Below are 18,619 nucleotides of genomic sequence, written 5' to 3'. Positions count from 1 at the left end.
AGTTATCTAAAAAATTTTGAAGTCGAGGTCATGAGCAAATAATTAGAAAATTATTGAAAACTATGAGATGCAAACATGGCCTGGAAGAAAATGGTGAAAAATTGAAAAAAAAGTTTTTACCACTGCACCGTGTTTTTTTGTAAATGTCGGTCTTTTGCAACCCTGCTCTCTATCAACCGAGGAAACTGCCTGTTATTTCAATTGAAAATTAAAAAAGTTCGGGGGGGGGGGGTAGTAGGCCGCGGTTGCTCGGTGGGCCGCGAAAATCAACAGTCCCCGGTAAACAATTTCACAAGGGTTTAAAGCAATAATAAAGAGAACCGAAAAGGCATATTCTATTTATAGCATGGTGAGAGGAGAGAAAAAAGAGCGATTTAACACAGGTTGTATCCCCTGGCGGGAGGCAGGGTAATTTAAAATGTTTTTTTTTTCACATAAATTTTTACATGAGAGGAAATGCAATCAATTAAATTTATTTTAAATATTTTCAATTGCAAAACGCGCCGTGTTCTGTTTTATTTTTCAATTATATTCGAATATAATAACATTTTATGGAATGAACCTTACAAAAAAGATGCGATAAAATTCGGGTTTTAGTCAATAAATTTCTCATAAATCATAACTGAATTTTATTTTTGAATTCTATATATATGAGATGAAAAAAAAATTAAAAAAATAATCATGTGGGACGTGGGACACACCATAACATGCAAAAATCGGATCAGATTTCTTTATTCCATACCTTAAATATTAAATATTAAAGTTTTATTGACAAAAAAGAACAAGAAATAACTCGCAAAACAGCAGCTATTTCGATTCGTCAGCAGGATTCGCTAATTTTGCAATGCGCAAAAATGCACCACTGGTTGAATGCCCAAAAAACAGCTTGAAAAAACACCAGTTTTGGGTTTTTCCGAATTTAACCCTGAAGAGGTCACATTTTGCGCCTAAAAAGTCATAAATTTTGGAAAGTATGATGACGAAGTGTTAAAATTATTGAAAGGTATTTGTTTATATACCGATTTAATAACATCAGTAGTTTTTAGCTCTTCCGTTTTCTAATTTTCCCATTTAAGATTTTGTGAATATTGAAATTATGACATGATGAGAATAAACAAGAAAAACGATAATTCACAACATTCATGATGAATAAAAAGATAGAAAGATAATTAATTATTTGTTGTGTACAACATCAGATAAAACTGAAAAGAAGAGGCATCAGGCCCGGACTGGCACCAAATTTTTTACCGGGGACTGTTGATTTTCGCGGCCCACCGAGCCACCGCAGCCCACTACCCCCCCCCCCCCCCCCCCGACCTTTTATAATTTTCCATTTAAATGAAAGGTAGTTTCCTGCGCGGTGCAGTGGTAAAAACTTTTTTTCCAATTTTTTTAATTTTTATTCCTGTGTAAGACAGAAAAATCAAGGATATGATAGTTTTTCCCGTTTGATCACTCCCCAATAAAAATATGATAACATGAATTTAACGAGGAGCGGGCCCAACGACCAAAGCGGTGGCCCGGTGGGCGCAACGAAAATGAAAATTTTTTCGATTTTTTATTTTCAAGATTTTTCCTTTGATTTTGAAAATGTTTTAGCCACAACAAAGAATTGAACTTATGTTGCCGCCAGCTCCAGCACGGAAAAACCACAAAAAATGGGCTGCGACAGCCACAAACGCGGGCTGCTTGACAGTCTTGGAAATATTGGGCGGTCCGGGCGGCCCACTTGGGCCGCGGCCCACCGGGGTTTCGCCCGGTGCGCCCGATTACCAGTCCGGGCCTGAATCTGGCGTTATTTTTTCGATTTGCAATGTTAAATTTTTCAGGGAAGCGAAATTTTGAATTTCAGGTCACCAAAAATTACGGCTTTCCCAAATTTTCTCACAAAATGTGAAGCACAACATCGATTCTGGCTGAAATTTTCCGGCGAAGCCATTGTTGATGTGAAACAATCGAAAAAATTATGATTTTTCATGAAAATCGGTGAAAATGTCTAACTCCGGCAACACGTGTCGGGAAGCTCAGCTCGAGGGGAGAGTTAGGGGACAAATCCTGTCGAATAAAGTCGAAATTCGGTATGCTGCTAGAAAATGGCAAGTTGGTCTGGAAAAATTTTAGTTTTTGAAAATCAGACCAAAATTGTCCACTTTCATAAGGGGTCCGTGTTTGGCCTTGCAGCTCAACACCTATGGGTCAAAAAGCAAAAATAAGCACAGATTCTGAAAGCTGATAAAATTTGCAATCTTCATTGTGTGGAACAAAAATTTCTTTCGCCTTCGACTTTCCCGGAAAATTCCTTTGAAAATTCACTAAACTTCTTGGGAAAAAGAAAAATATCGAGAAAAAATTTTCAAGATAGCCAAAACTTAGCTGGGGTCTTTATTAACGTCTCGTGAAAAAATAAAAACATTCGTTCAAGCCATTTTCGTGCTGCGCGCGATTTCCCAAGTGTCCAACTTGAAAAAACCGAAAAAATCGAAAGAGTTCAAAAATGGTCAAATTGCACATTTTCAGACTCCACACGAAGTGCTGATTCCAAAAATGTTTGGTTTTTGAAAATCCGAGCATTATTCGAAAAGTTATGGAACTTTGAAACATTAAAGAAATTTTTGAAAATTTCCACATTTTAAAAATGGTGTAACTTTTCGCAAAGTTATCCGATTTAAAAAAAAAAACATTTTTGGAATCCGCATTTCACGACGAGTCCGAAAATGTGCAATTTGACTATTTTTGGAAACTTTCGATTTTTTTTTCGGTTTTTCAAGTTGGACACTTGGGAAATCGCGCGCAGCACAAAAACGGCTTGCACGAAAGGTTTTATTTTTTCATGAGAAGTTAATGAAGACTTGAGCTAAAGTTTCGCTATCTTGAAAATTTTTTCTCGATATTTTTCCTTTTCCCAAGAAGTCAAGTGATTTATTAATGGAATTTTTTCGGAAAATTCGAAGGCGGAGGAAAATTTTTTCGCCACGAAGAAGATTGCAAATTTTATCAGCTTTCAGAATCTGTGCTTATTTTTGCTCTCAGACCCATAGGTGTTGAGCTGCAATGCCAAACACAGACCCCTTATGAAAATGGACAATTTTTGTCTGATTTTCAAAAACCAAAATTTTTTTCTGCTCAGCACTTTATTTTGTGCCCACAAACCGAATTTCACGTTTTTGTGTCAAGATTTATGACATTTGACCTCCCATACGAAATGCGGTCCTCGGTTGGTAACGAAAAGTCGGGTTTTGGTCGAATTTTCTTAACAATCTAAAAAACTCCGAACAATTTCAAGTTTTCAACCTCAAATTTGGTCTTTGCGGAAAATTTCACCCTGAAAACATGCACGACACGACACTTTTTGTCGACTTTGACGTCGACCGTCATCCTATGTCAGCCACGCAACCCTATACCCTCAAAAAACACCCTTTTTGCGCGACGATTTTAAACCCTGGACTGTAACCGATCTTCCACAGGTCGCGCAACCTTATGACTGTTTTTACGCGGTTTTTCTGGCATCATTAATTACTTTTTCCAATTTCGGCGGCGGCGCGGTGCGGATTGCGCGGTGTGGCGGTGCGCGTGGCGGAGGCGCTCTTTTTGGCGGAGGCGCTCTTTTTGGCGGAGTGCGGGATGGCGGCGCCGCTCGTTATAGCGAAGCGCAGGACTTTAGCGCCGCTCTTTTTTGTGAAGCACGACGGCGGCGCTCGATTTTGTACCACAAAATCGTGCCTTTTGCAACCAAAACCCGCACCGCCACAACGCGCTCTGCAAAATCGTTCGATGTCGACTGCGCTTCGCAAATTCACACTCCGCTGCCAGATTCGGAATCCCCGGGAGATTTTACCCTGGAAAACCTGTTTGCACGATAGAAAAACGAAGGTTCGTGTCTCGGAAAAATTTAACCTGAGTTTTCCATAAGACACCTTTTTCGCCTGAGCATTTTGCATTGTACCGGCGCAACAATCGACCTGGGAGGGTAGACACCAATTATTGGTCTCTTCCTCCACAGCCAAAGTTTATGCCGACGTTGGAATTTTTCGGATCGGACTCCGCGATTTCAGGGATGGAATTCCCTCTTTTGTTAAGTGGATTCAAAATGTGCTGTGAATTTTTCTCCTGAAGGCAGACAAAAGGACAGCACTCTCCTTTTGGGGTCATGAAAAGAAGAAGGACATTTTCATTGTATAAAAACTGACATTGATCGAGCAGTGAGCATCAGGCCCGGACTGGCACCAAATTTTTTACCGGGGACTGTTGATTTTCGCGGCCCACCGAGCCACCGCAGCCCACTACCCCCCCCCCCCCCCCCCGACCTTTTATAATTTTCCATTTAAATGAAAGGTAGTTTCCTGCGCGGTGCAGTGGTAAAAACTTTTTTTCCAATTTTTTACCATTTTCTTGCAGGCCATATTTGCACCTCAGTTTTCAATAATTTTCTAATTATTTGCTCATGACCTCGACTTCAAAATTTTTTAAAGAACCATTTGGAGAAATTGAGGCAGCAAATGGCAATTTAAAAGAAAAAAATGTGTACAGTAGAGGAAATTTTGACCACTTCCGAACGAAAATCTTAGATTTTCATAAGGTGAAAATGGAATAAATTCATTTCTTGAATTTCTTGCGCAAGAAATGTGCAAAATTGAGTGGTAGAAACCGTTAAAAAGCAGTGGTGAACAAAATCGAGTGGTATTATTAAAGCAAATACAACCCTGATAGCGAGCTGTTTGTTTTTCCGCGTTTCTACAGAAATAATGTCCTGCTCAGCCACTTGTCGGGAGAGGAAGCTCATGAATTAGGACTACAACCAGTAGCCGAAACTAGTTGAGCAGGATATTTCTGTAGAAATACAGAAAAATATAAAGCTCGCGCTATTCTTCGAGGAAGCTGCCATTCATGTCGACTGATTTTTTACTTGTACGGATTATTTAGTTGTGCAGTAAAAATACATGAGCAGTTATTTGCGAGATTGGAGGTCGATTGGACGCGATTTTTCAGCGTTGAAATTTTTAGGTGGCAGTTATATTTGCTTAAAGTACTTGTTAATAGATGGTGAAATTCCAAATTTGAAGCTCGGGAATGGGGGCGTTCCCTATTTTTTCGGTATCTAAAAAATACCCGAAAAACGAATTGTGTTAATGAATTGTAAACTGCAACTCTTGACTGCATTGAGGTATCACCTTGAAATTTTCACTGCCCAACCTAGTTTTTGATCCTGAACAACTTTTGTATTTACAAAAAATTCGCAGGTCGAAGGTCAAGGTCACCTTTCGCGACCTTTTTTCGAAAATTCAAAATTAAGGGATGATAGCCCCCTACGATTTTTTTGGGGTTCAGGGCTGAAATGTAGCCCGTGAAATTATGCACAAGCACACCAAGTTTCATAGGTGCAATCGCGATACTTTTGCTGCAATTTGAATTTGAAGTTTGAAAACCTGCTCGAGGCCGCTTGACCGCGCATGCACTCAGAGCGGCGAGTTCGCCTCTCTTTCGTAAAGTTGATTTTTTTCACATTTCACTTGCTTAGAAACACCAAGAGGGCCTAGGGTAGACCAAGGAAGGTCGAAATCGACCTTCAGGGTCTGTCCCTGACGTGACCCTGAGATACAAAATTTCGAAAATTTCCAATTTCATCGAACTTGGTGTCTTTTCATAGGTTTTCACCACTGTACAGCTCAAATATAGAGCCAAAATTGCCGAATGAAAATCCTGAAACCGGTTCTTGAAGTAATTGTGGTAGCAATTAATCCAGACGTGATGTGCAAAATGGTCAAAATTTTAAATTCTTAAATTTATGAGATGCTTCTATTTTGCACACATGAAGTTCATAATATGTGTTGATAATAAAGGATCTTATGCTTAATACTATGAAAAAATGTTATTAAATGCACTGGCAAATAAGCTACTTTTAAAAACCAAATATTTTTGTATCCTTTCTTTTTATAAAAAAAATTAAACATGTAATTTAATTGTTCTTTGCTCTAAATAAATTTTGTAACTCTTTTTTAAAAACAATCGTTAATTTTTAACACTCAATATGAACTTTGTGTGTACAAAACAGAAGAATCATATCATAAATTAAAGATTTCAAAATTTGACCATTTTGCACATCACGTCTGGATGAATGGCTACCACAATTACTTCAAGAACCGGTTTCAGGATTGTAATTCGGCAATTTTGGCTCTATATTTGAGCTGTACAGTGGTGAAAACCTATGAAAAGACACAAAGTTCGATGAAATTGGAAATTTTCGAAATTTTGTATCTCAGGGTCACGTCAGGGACAGACCCTGAAGGTCGATTTCGACCTTCCTTGGTCTACCCTAGGCCCTCTTGGTGTTTCTAAGCAAGTGAAATGTGAAAAAAATCAACTTTACGAAAGAGAGGCGAACTCGCCGCTCTGAGTGCATGCGCGGTCAAGCGGCCTCGAGCAGGTTTTCAAACTTCAAATTCAAATTGCAGCAAAAGTATCGCGATTGCACCTATGAAACTTGGTGTGCTTGTGCATAATTTCACGGGCTACATTTCAGCCCTGAACCCCAAAAAAATCGTAGGGGGCTATCATCCCTTAATTTTGAATTTTCGAAAAAAGGTCGCGAAAGGTGACCTTGACCTTCGACCTGCGAATTTTTTGTAAATACAAAAGTTGTTCAGGATTAAAAACTAGGTTAGGCAGTGAAAATTTCAACGTGATACCTCAACGCAGTCAAGAGTTGCAGTTTAGAATTCATTAACAGAATTCCTTTTTTGGGTATTTTTTAGATACCGAAAAAATAGGGAACGCCCCCATTCCCGAGCTTCAAATTTGGAATTTCACCATCTATTAACAAGTACTTTAAGCAAATATGACTGCCACCTAAAAATTTCAACGCTGAAAAATCGCGTCCAATCGACCTCCAATCTCGCAAATAACTGCTCACATATATATATATATCATCTGAAATGGATGGAGTGACATCAAATACATCAATAATCGACCTATTCTGGCCCAATTATTTTGGAAAACAGGGAAAACTTGACAGTTGAATAAGGTTGCGTTGCTAAAATCTGTGTGTTCCTCAAAATTCACTCTTGTATGAGGTTCAGAGCAATAAATAAATATTTTTTCAGATTAATATTACCTTTTTTCCCTTTTGAACAAATCAGCTTGACATTAATTTTTTCTTGAAATTTTTTTACATATTTGACTTCTAAATAAAAATAGAAACGTATGCTAGAGCACTCACATCAGCCAGCCTCGCCAAATTTTGATTAGCCGCTTTGGTTTTAGCTCGCCAGGCACGCCTGCCGCCGGTCAATAGTTCGAAAATGGAAAAAAGAAGTTTTAGCTCCTTCGGCCGTTTGTTGGCCTATTCTCATCCAAATCTAATAAAAACGCAGCCCAAATAATGCATTCAATAGTTTCCGCGCTAGTATGAAACACGCAAAGCGAATTTTTCAATCTCGAAGAGGGGGCCGCCGAGTCCTTGTACATACCTGATCAAGCTCTCGATTTAATTTTTATTCCTGTGTAAGACAGAAAAATCAAGGATATGATAGTTTTTCCCGTTTGATCACTCCCCAATAAAAATATGATAACATGAATTTAACGAGGAGCGGGCCCAACGACCAAAGCGGTGGCCCGGTGGGCGCAACGAAAATGAAAATTTTTTCGATTTTTTATTTTCAAGATTTTTCCTTTGATTTTGAAAATGTTTTAGCCACAACAAAGAATTGAACTTATGTTGCCGCCAGCTCCAGCACGGAAAAACCACAAAAAATGGGCTGCGACAGCCACAAACGCGGGCTGCTTGACAGTCTTGGAAATATTGGGCGGTCCGGGCGGCCCACTTGGGCCGCGGCCCACCGGGGTTTCGCCCGGTGCGCCCGATTACCAGTCCGGGCCTGTAGCGGAGTGTGAATTTGCGAAGCGCAGTCGACATCGAACGATGGGCTATACCAACTTCACCAAAGATTAACCGCCAGGAATGACTTTTTTATGTCCCAAAGTTATACGGAAAGGGGTTGACTGGCGTATTTAGCCAGTCGATAAAGGAAAGTAGGGTCGGTGGTTTCAAATCCATACCTATGGTCCCGGTTTATTGATGTGAACGGCGGTGATAGTATTTACACTGCTGCTACCCAAGGGATGAGTAAGGGAGAGAGCGAGAGGTGGCCCGACATGTCCAGTCCGCCGCCAGCAGGAGAAGCCCGGAGACGTCGCGGGTGTGTGTGCGAGCGCTCCCCTCCTTGAAGGGTGGTTGTATAACCTGAGACTCTCCCTCCACGCTCCCTTTTTTGTGCCCGAATATTTTACATTGATTGATTCGTTACAAATAATATTGATCGTACTATCGTCATGTAAAACTCTAACAGCTAGAAAAATACTAACTCGGTTTCGCATAATTGTTCGTGTATTACAAGACGATTTGGTAGTATTCGTAGCCGAATTATAATTATTACTACAAATTCCCCAAATTATAATTTCCCACTTCCTATGTTATCCATATGGGAAAACGAAAAAAATAACATTTTTCAAAGTTCAAAATTTCACCTGTTCTATAGGATTTTGATTTGATCAGCTCATATTTAGTCTAAAAAAGATTCCAGATATATTACTCATCGACGACTCTATATCAATTTTTTTTTTAATTTTCTTCCTTGGACCCAAGATATTAACGCCGGAAACCGGAAGGTGTCGCTAAGCCTGAAATTACGAAAAAATTTGTTTTCTTTTTTTTATGAGCTCTAAAAATCAGAAAATTGGTTTCTAGACCGGCAAATGACCTACGCGTTCGATGAATCACGTGGGATTCCATAGTGAAAGCCTTTGTGGAAAATATTGCAAATTTTCAATTTCCATCTTATTATTCCTATATGGAGTAAAGGCAAAAACCACATTAAAAACAATATAGTCCTAGAATACTGATTGAATCAGGTCGTAATTGATCTCAAAATGTTCCCAGACAAATTCCACATCAAAATCTTTGCCCGTTTAATTTAATGTTTGTTTTTTAGACCCAAGATATAGACACCAAAAGTCAGAGGATATCGAAAATAAAATTAAAAATTCTGCCCCTGTGGAAATACCACGTAGCAGAAATCTATCCAAATCTCACGCAAAATTTTGGTTATTCGAAACCTGCAACAGCTGAGGGCTTGGCGGCATTAGCCGCAAAAATCTGCATTGTGGTATAGCAATTTTTTTGAAAATTTCGAAAATTCGGGGGGGGGGGGGGGAATTCTTGTGGTAATTCGAAAATGGTGCGATTTTGAAAACCAAACACAGGCGGATGTGAAAAACCAGTATGTTAGTTATATTCACTGTAAAATTGTATGCGACTTTTAGGCATCATTGCCGCCCCCGCTGCCCACAGAATAAACGGAAAACGGCCGAGTTTTTCATTTTTAATTCTCCTAATATGAGCTGTATTGAGGTCGACTGCTTCGAACTTCATTCTACATCACCCCGCGTCTATATGGCCGGATTTTGAGCTATATTTTTAAAACGGGAAGATAGGAAAGTGGTTTGGTCGCCGACCCATATATATATAAAATAAACCTATTAGGCATCAACTTACTTTTGATTAAGGAAGACTGTGCAAAAGTGTAAACCGATACTGGATTTTATTTGAAGGAGCCAATAATTTATCAAAAAACGTCACAAGAGGAATAAAAGAAGTTACTGGCAATCGCCGCAGCCACAGAATACTTATTTTTACGGATGTTACTCATTATATTATGTCATGCGAAATGCGAAAATGCGGTAACTTTTCATCACCAAGTTTGCCGCGTTTTTCATTTAAACTTCCAACATGGCTGCGTTATCCATGCGACTGACACGGACTTAATAACCACGCCTCCTTTGTCCTTTGATCAGTTGCATTTGCCCGAGTAGCAAGCGCATATGCCGCACATTTGATTTTCAGATTTTCATCCTTCTATGGTGTAGACATCTAAAGCTATCCAAGTAATTCGACCTAATATTTTAATAGTTTAAGACCCGTACCTAAGCCCTGGAACATTAATTACTATTTTTTTATTTTCCTTGTCTGAGAAATCCGGACCGAAAATTGTTGTCACCCACTGATGTTTACGTTCGACCCACATGTACATCTCGGGTCTCGGTCACATCTAAGCACGGTCTCTTTTGACTTGATTTCAGGATGCTGATGTCCAAGAAGGATCGTTTGGCCATCTATGAGTACCTTTTCAAGGAAGGTGTGATGGTGGCCAAGAAGGATTTCCACGCACCGAAGCACCCCGAACTGGAGGCCATTAGCAATCTCCATGTTATCAAGGCCATGCAGGTACAATTTTCAAGTTTTTGATTTATTTCAGTAGTTTTACTATTTGCATCTTTCAGTCGTTGAAGAGCCGAGGGTTGGTAAATGAACAGTTCGCCTGGAGGCACTACTATTGGTACCTCAACAACGAGGGCATCAACTACCTTAGGACTTTCCTCCACCTTCCCCCAGAGGTGTGTGAATAAACACGGCATACATAATTTAAATTCTGTTTGCTTTCGAGTCTATTATAAATATTTATTTGAGGAATTAACCATGCAGGAGAGTTTAAAGTTATGAATCGAAAGTGAAATAACAGGGAATGGAAACGTGAGATTATGTACTTTGTTCTGTGATTAGCACACACGTCTTCAATTCCATTCGGGGTAGTTTTTAATTTAACACAATTCATAAGTACATATATTAATTATTTAATTTGCTTTTTGATGTAATGGGTTTATTTTCGCAAAAATTTTTGATTTTTGCGGACCTTTTTTAACTGCTGAAAAGTGTGACTTAAAAAGTTTTTCAATTTTGATAATCTCGCCTCGCGGCCGAAAAGCGGATTTTGTTAACTGTCTAAATAATTTGCAACTTAATTTAAAATTTAAAATTCTGTTCCAAAAAATTATAAGATTTTTGCCAACGTGACCACAGGCTATGTTAGTTGAAAATTCACAAAAGATTCGTGCTTTTAATGATCATATTTTACCATTATCAAGAATTTTGAATAAATGTAAAAATTAGTACAGTCCCATCAACCCCACAGCTGATTTTGGGTCAGTTACAGTTCAAGCTGCTTCAGCTGCAATTCATAGGTTAAACCCCCTGGATACCACGAGTCTCCTTCTTATCTGGCCATCTGTGCCTTGTAAACAATTTTTCACTTGCCAGGAAAAATAACCACCGGCACCTCCAGATAATGAGGCTGAGACAGAGTTTTTATATCACTAGAAATCGTTCATTTAATTGTGATTGTTTTCGAATGGCAAACATCTGATTGTTAAAATTTAAAGTTCATTGAAACATTTAGCGAGAACAAAGTAAAAATCATGGGATGCATTTGACTGCTAATTTTTTTTCTGTGATAATTGTTTGATTCATTCAAATAGCAATCACAGAAAAATCGCCCATGCATGAAATTTACTGCAACTATTTAATATCGTTTTGTATTTTAGATTGTTCCTGCCACTTTGAAGAGGCAGACTAGGACAGAGGCTGCAAGGCCGCGCCCCTCAGCACCCAAGTCGGATTCTTCTAAAATGACGGAAGATCGAGCGGCTTACAGAAAGGGACCTGGCGCTCCCGACAAGAAGGCCGAAGTTGGCGCTGGAGCTGCCGAGATCGATTTCGTAAGTGTCTATCAGATGCACTTAAATAAAATTATCATTAAATTATGGGATGCTGACTGTCATTTCTCTTTTGCAGCGCGGATTTGGACGTGGACGAGGTGCTCCTCCCCCACAGTAATCCATTACTTATGCGTATTTCTATAAAAAAAAATGTTTCATTATTAAAGGAAACAAATAAAAAAATCGCACTGTAATAAATTTAACTGTCCGAACTCACATTGATTTTGTGGCTGTTGAAAATAAAGTTGCTCTTAATTATGATCAAACTTTTTCATTAAGTTTTAAACCATAATTATGTAAGTTAAAATCGACGTAAGTGTAATATCGTCATAGGTCTGCATAGGTCCACAAGAATAAATGAACGAAACTTCTTTGAATAGCAGAATAATTCTATAAATGCAGAATAATATACCCATACCCGCACAGAAAAATATGTTCCAAAGTTAACCCTGGGCTATACCATCTTCACCAAAGATTAACCGCCAGGAATGACTTTTATATCCCAAAGTTAACTAATGTCACGCTTTTTCTTGTTCAAGGTTAACCTTTTTGGTTAATCAGAAAAAATATTCCTGGAATAACCCAGGAATATCCTTGGAGAAGAATTATTTTCTGCCTCTTGGATTAACCCTGGGTTATTCTTGGAACAATATTTTGGTTAACCTTTCGATTATTCTTTGAACAACTTTAAGCGTGACATAAGTTATCCCTGGATTATTTTTTTAAGTTAACCCTAGATTGTTCCTAGAGAATAACCCTGGAATATTATTTATTTTATTTTTATTTTTTTGCTTTTATTTAGGATTGTTGATTTAAATAGCAAAAACTTTATTCTTTATTACTTAAAATATAGCATAATTTATTTTTATCCAAACAATTACATACATATTATGAAAAATTATGGAAAAAATACAGTTTCCGCCGGGCTACACAACTCGCCAGTTCCTGCAAGACTCCCCTAATACTTTTATGTTGGATTCTCATAAGAACTGGCGAGATGTGACAATGACGTCCGGCAGAAACTTAAATTTTTCCATGTACAAAATTTTCTAACACGCCGGTATCGTTTATCTTGACGCCTAAATCAAAACTGAGGATCGCGGCAGCCGTTGGCAAATAAGCGTCCGACGCGTCCTTGTCCAGCCGATCCAGGCAATCCGTCCGAACCGCCGGCTGTCCGATTGTCCTTAACTTTTGGCGTCTAGCGATGTCCGATGTCCGTTAAAACACTTTGAACTTAAACTTTGAACGGCCGTTAACGACTCGCTTGACTCTTTCGTTAGACTAGAGAAAGAGAAGAGAGCGAAGCAGGAATTATGGAAGTGGAAGTCGCCTGCTTGTTCTTGCCTGTCTGTCCTGCTGCCCGTCGCCCCCTCCCCCGCTCCATAACACAGGCAGGCAGAAGGCATTCCATGCAAGCGCGTGCATGCTTGTGCAGCCGCCGCTACCGCGCGCAGACTAAAATCGCCCTTTTAACCCTTTTTTGTCCTTCGTCATGACCAGATCTGTATTTAAAGATTTGCCCGTTTGTCGTTAAATTTAATTAGGAAAATTTATTTGGCTTTAGTGATAGTAACAAAGTTTATTAAAATGAATTTATAGCAAAATTTCAATTTTTGACTCTGGGGCTTCATGAATTTTAGTTGAATAATAAAAAATTGTTTGGTTGTAATATTTTAATTAAGTAAAACATCAAACAATTAAAAATAAATATTTGCGAGAATTTTTTTGCGCGTACAAGTTTGAATAATCTATAAAAATGTGGAATGCGCGTGTATTTAATTTTAAATAATTAAGAACCGCTCGAAAAATATGGGGAAGTAGTTAATTATTCTAGTGGGCATCTTGAAGAAATATTCCTGGAATATTCATAAGGTTAATTTTTTGGGTTAACCCTGGAATGATCCAAAAGAATATTTCTGGAACATTTAATAAGATTAATTTTTTGGGTTAACCCTGCAATGATCCAAAAGAATGTTCCTGGAATATTTATTCATGGTTAATAAAATTTTCACCGCCAGGAATATTCTAGGGATATTCCTGATGATTAATTTTAAGGGTGAACTTTAAACATTCTGTGGCTAACCTGGAATAATCGTGGAATAATCTTGGATTAATTTTTTGGATTAATCTTTTCGGATAAAAATCGAATAGCCCAAGATTATTCCGGATATTTTTGGAATATAATTTTCTGTGCGGGTATATGCAACGGAATTCCAATTTTTCAAGCTTATAAACTTTAAACTTTATTTGCCTGGATAAAATTACGTAATTTATCTTTAACTCACACTTCTATGAGACCTTAAATAACAATCAATGAATTCACTCTCGGTACATAAAAATCTAACTTGAAAAAATAGAAAAAATATAATGAACAGGACAAGTGGCTCGTCGCCACTTGGCGCTGCGCGCGCCGACGGCCGCTTCGCGGCCGCCGTCCGGCCCTTCGGGCTTCCCGACTTGGCGCGTGCGCGGACCTTCGGTCCACGCGCGCCCGCCGCCCTGCGGGCGCTGGACCGTCGAGACGTCGGGTGCGCGCACCGGAAGGCGAATCGAGCGCTCCTGCGCGGCACAGCGTAATGACGCACCTCGTCGCGCCGCCGCGCAAAATCGTCCAACGGCAAATCGAGCGCCGCCGCAGAAAGCGCGCCGCCGCAGAAAGCGCACAACCGCACCTTCGCGCCGCCGCGCAAAATCGTCAAAAGGCAGGTCGAGCGGCGCCGCAGAATGCGTAAAACTGCACCTCTGCGCTGCCGCGCAAAATCGTCCAACGGCAGATCGAGTGCCTCCGCAGCGCGACGTACAGCGGCACCTCGGCGCTAACGCGCAAAATCGTCCGAAGGAAGATCGAGCGCCGCCGCAGAAAGCGTTGAACCGCACCGCCGCTCGCGCACTGCGCAAAATCGTCGGAAATCGAGTGTGCGCCTCCGCACCACGACCAAAAACACAGCCGCTTTTCGCGCGCTTCGCGAAATTTTGTCGAAAAGCGATTCGTGCGGCGCCAAACCGCACACTGCGGAAGTTCTCGCCCCGCGGGATGGCAAAATAAAAAAAAATCGAAAGTGCGGCTCCGCACCGTCAAAGTATCACAAAAGTCGCGAAAGAAACGAAAAAATCGCGTAAATCCGATTCTCAGGTAAATCGACCTGAGGAAGGTCGGAGGCGGCGGGGGTCGAAAATCAAGTCAAAGTGCGGCCAATTGAGGCGGAAAGTGCGAAAATTGCCTCAAAAAACGGCCTCCGGAGGTAACTCAGGTCGGGCGATCCTGAAAAAGGTCGTCAGGGTAGCGCCTATAAAAGAAGAAGTTATTCTCTGTCCAACGAGGGGTCGCGGTCAAAGGTAGCACGCGCGGTCGATTTTTGCGAATTAAAAACCGTTCTTGACCTCTCAGCTTTGTCGGGAATGAAGCGAAAAACCCGTAAATCCGCAATTTTAATTTTTCTATGGGCCCGAAAAATCTGAAAATCGGGTCGATCATCGAGGTTGGTCACCTGCGTCGGGCAGATACGGTGGCTAAACAATCGGGGCACTCGTTTACGAAAAATCCAGTTTCCCATGTATTTCTTATGGGAGAAAGTGAAAAACCACGTTTTTGCGTCTTTAAACCTATAGGTTTTTTCGAATTTTGCTCCGATTTTGCCACAATTGGTCTCAAAATATAGGAGATTAAATTTAGCAACTTTTTAATAGATATGATTTTTGATTTAGGTCCCCGTATTTTAGCGTCGGCGGCCGAAAGGCGCGGCATGTCGAAAAAACCCGAATTTTCCACTACCTGAAAAATCAAACTTATGAGTTAATTTTCAAATTGACTCCCAAAAATTAAACTTTGCTCGATACCTAGCTCAGGTGGCTAGGCGGCATTTTTTTTGAAAATTTGGACTTTTTTCGGCAAAAATGGCGCCGCGGACTCAAAAATGGTCAAATTTTGAAAAACGCGGCGTCAGCAGACCGGCGGCGTCGAGGCCGAATTTTTGACACCAAAAAACCCGCAATCGGTCCCATACAGGACCGCCAGTCCCAAAAAAAAAACACCATTTTGGAGTGTCACGACAAGCGATGTTTCGCCTTTAAAAATTCGTAACTCCGGCCCCGTTCGTGCTAGATGGCGTAACCGGTGTTCGCCGAACTCGCCGCAAAATTCTGCGTCGGATTCGCCCCGGTTCAGCCACCCTGCACCCCCTGCAACCCCCGTGGGGGCGAATAACCCCTAAAAATGGGTCAAAAAGTTTAAATTTTTTTAAAAATTGCCTTACGGGGCCTGCGGCGGTTTCGCCCTGCGGACCCTCGTTCTGGCGGCGCCGCCTAACTACAAACCGAGTTTGGCGCCGATTCGGCGATTTTTTTACCCGCGAGCATAGGGACGCGGGTCGGTCGCGGGGCTCCTAGGGGCTCGCGGGCTTAACCCTCGGGGCTCCCCGGGTTTCCCCCGGTACAGCAACTTTTGGCGGTAGTCGCGCCTCCGCCCTCCCAACCAAGGTCCACACCTGCCATATTCTACGTAGGTGAACTAGATGCTCAACTTGCTTTGGTAGGTCCAATTGCCCGTAACATCTGACAAAGGGTTGAATTCGTCCTGGTCCCGGCAAAATTGCGCAACGTTCAACAAACACCCAAATTTTCTTGGTCGAATTGATTGTTGACCCTTTCTCGCAACAAGGAAATTCGTGTTTAGTTGTTGAAAGTTACGCAATTTTGCCAGGACCAGGACGAATTATTTTTTCTTGAATTTACTGTTGAGATATGTTTCCAACATTAAGATTACTAAAACTTCCAGTCATTCCATTCCAGCCACAGAATACTTATTTTTACGGATGTTACTCATTATATTATGTCATGCGAAATGCGAAAATGCGGTAACTTTTCATCACCAAGTTTGCCGCGTTTTTCATTTAAACTTCCAACATGGCTGCGTTATCCATGCGACTGACACGGACTTAATAACCACGCCTCCTTTGTCCTTTGATCAGTTGCATTTGCCCGAGTAGCAAGCGCATATGCCGCACATTTGATTTTCAGATTTTCATCCTTCTATGGTGTAGACATCTAAAGCTATCCAAGTAATTCGACCTAATATTTTAATAGTTTAAGACCCGTACCTAAGCCCTGGAACATTAATTACTATTTTTTTATTTTCCTTGTCTGAGAAATCCGGACCGAAAATTGTTGTCACCCACTGATGTTTACGTTCGACCCACATGTACATCTCGGGTCTCGGTCACATCTAAGCACGGTCTCTTTTGACTTGATTTCAGGATGCTGATGTCCAAGAAGGATCGTTTGGCCATCTATGAGTACCTTTTCAAGGAAGGTGTGATGGTGGCCAAGAAGGATTTCCACGCACCGAAGCACCCCGAACTGGAGGCCATTAGCAATCTCCATGTTATCAAGGCCATGCAGGTACAATTTTCAAGTTTTTGATTTATTTCAGTAGTTTTACTATTTGCATCTTTCAGTCGTTGAAGAGCCGAGGGTTGGTAAATGAACAGTTCGCCTGGAGGCACTACTATTGGTACCTCAACAACGAGGGCATCAACTACCTTAGGACTTTCCTCCACCTTCCCCCAGAGGTGTGTGAATAAACACGGCATACATAATTTAAATTCTGTTTGCTTTCGAGTCTATTATAAATATTTATTTGAGGAATTAACCATGCAGGAGAGTTTAAAGTTATGAATCGAAAGTGAAATAACAGGGAATGGAAACGTGAGATTATGTACTTTGTTCTGTGATTAGCACACACGTCTTCAATTCCATTCGGGGTAGTTTTTAATTTAACACAATTCATAAGTACATATATTAATTATTTAATTTGCTTTTTGATGTAATGGGTTTATTTTCGCAAAAATTTTTGATTTTTGCGGACCTTTTTTAACTGCTGAAAAGTGTGACTTAAAAAGTTTTTCAATTTTGATAATCTCGCCTCGCGGCCGAAAAGCGGATTTTGTTAACTGTCTAAATAATTTGCAACTTAATTTAAAATTTAAAATTCTGTTCCAAAAAATTATAAGATTTTTGCCAACGTGACCACAGGCTATGTTAGTTGAAAATTCACAAAAGATTCGTGCTTTTAATGATCATATTTTACCATTATCAAGAATTTTGAATAAATGTAAAAATTAGTACAGTCCCATCAACCCCACAGCTGATTTTGGGTCAGTTACAGTTCAAGCTGCTTCAGCTGCAATTCATAGGTTAAACCCCCTGGATACCACGAGTCTCCTTCTTATCTGGCCATCTGTGCCTTGTAAACAATTTTTCACTTGCCAGGAAAAATAACCACCGGCACCTCCAGATAATGAGGCTGAGACAGAGTTTTTATATCACTAGAAATCGTTCATTTAATTGTGATTGTTTTCGAATGGCAAACATCTGATTGTTAAAATTTAAAGTTCATTGAAACATTTAGCGAGAACAAAGTAAAAATCATGGGATGCATTTGACTGCTAATTTTTTTTCTGTGATAATTGTTTGATTCATTCAAATAGCAATCACAGAAAAATCGCCCATGCATGAAATTTACTGCAACTATTTAATATCGTTTTGTATTTTAGATTGTTCCTGCCACTTTGAAGAGGCAGACTAGGACAGAGGCTGCAAGGCCGCGCCCCTCAGCACCCAAGTCGGATTCTTCTAAAATGACGGAAGATCGAGCGGCTTACAGAAAGGGACCTGGCGCTCCCGACAAGAAGGCCGAAGTTGGCGCTGGAGCTGCCGAGATCGATTTCGTAAGTGTCTATCAGATGCACTTAAATAAAATTATCATTAAATTATGGGATGCTGACTGTCATTTCTCTTTTGCAGCGCGGATTTGGACGTGGACGAGGTGCTCCTCCCCCACAGTAATCCATTACTTATGCGTATTTCTATAAAAAAAATGTTTCATTATTAAAGGAAACAAATAAAAAAATCACACTGTGTTCATAATAATTAATTTAACTGTCCGAACTCACATTGATTTTGTGACTGTTGAAAATAAAGTTGCTCTAAATTATGATCAAACTTTTTCATTAAG

At 40.2% G+C, this 18,619-nt stretch overlaps 2 protein-coding genes across 2 annotated transcripts; both read left to right on the top strand.

Moving 5' to 3' along the window:
* Positions 1 to 9,787: 9,787 nt before the first annotated feature.
* Positions 9,788 to 11,870, top strand: LOC135937149 (small ribosomal subunit protein eS10-like). The gene is made up of 5 exons (XM_065480238.1): positions 9,788 to 9,936; positions 10,132 to 10,276; positions 10,333 to 10,446; positions 11,431 to 11,604; positions 11,681 to 11,870. Exons 2-5 carry the CDS (start codon positions 10,133 to 10,135, stop codon positions 11,720 to 11,722), a joined length of 474 nt encoding a protein of 157 aa, XP_065336310.1. The 5' UTR covers positions 9,788 to 9,936; position 10,132; the 3' UTR covers positions 11,723 to 11,870.
* Positions 11,871 to 16,506: 4,636 nt separating this feature from the next.
* On the top strand, positions 16,507 to 18,598 carry LOC135937170 (small ribosomal subunit protein eS10-like). Its single transcript, XM_065480261.1, has 5 exons — positions 16,507 to 16,664; positions 16,860 to 17,004; positions 17,061 to 17,174; positions 18,159 to 18,332; positions 18,409 to 18,598. The coding sequence occupies exons 2-5, from the start codon at positions 16,861 to 16,863 to the stop codon at positions 18,448 to 18,450; spliced, it is 474 nt and encodes a 157-aa protein (XP_065336333.1). The 5' UTR covers positions 16,507 to 16,664; position 16,860; the 3' UTR covers positions 18,451 to 18,598.
* Positions 18,599 to 18,619: the final 21 nt, after the last annotated feature.

Source organism: Cloeon dipterum, chromosome 2, assembly GCF_949628265.1.
Source record: "Cloeon dipterum chromosome 2, ieCloDipt1.1, whole genome shotgun sequence".
Taxonomy (NCBI): Eukaryota; Metazoa; Arthropoda; class Insecta; order Ephemeroptera; family Baetidae; genus Cloeon; species Cloeon dipterum.
This window is presented reverse-complemented; position numbering and strand designations above follow the sequence as displayed.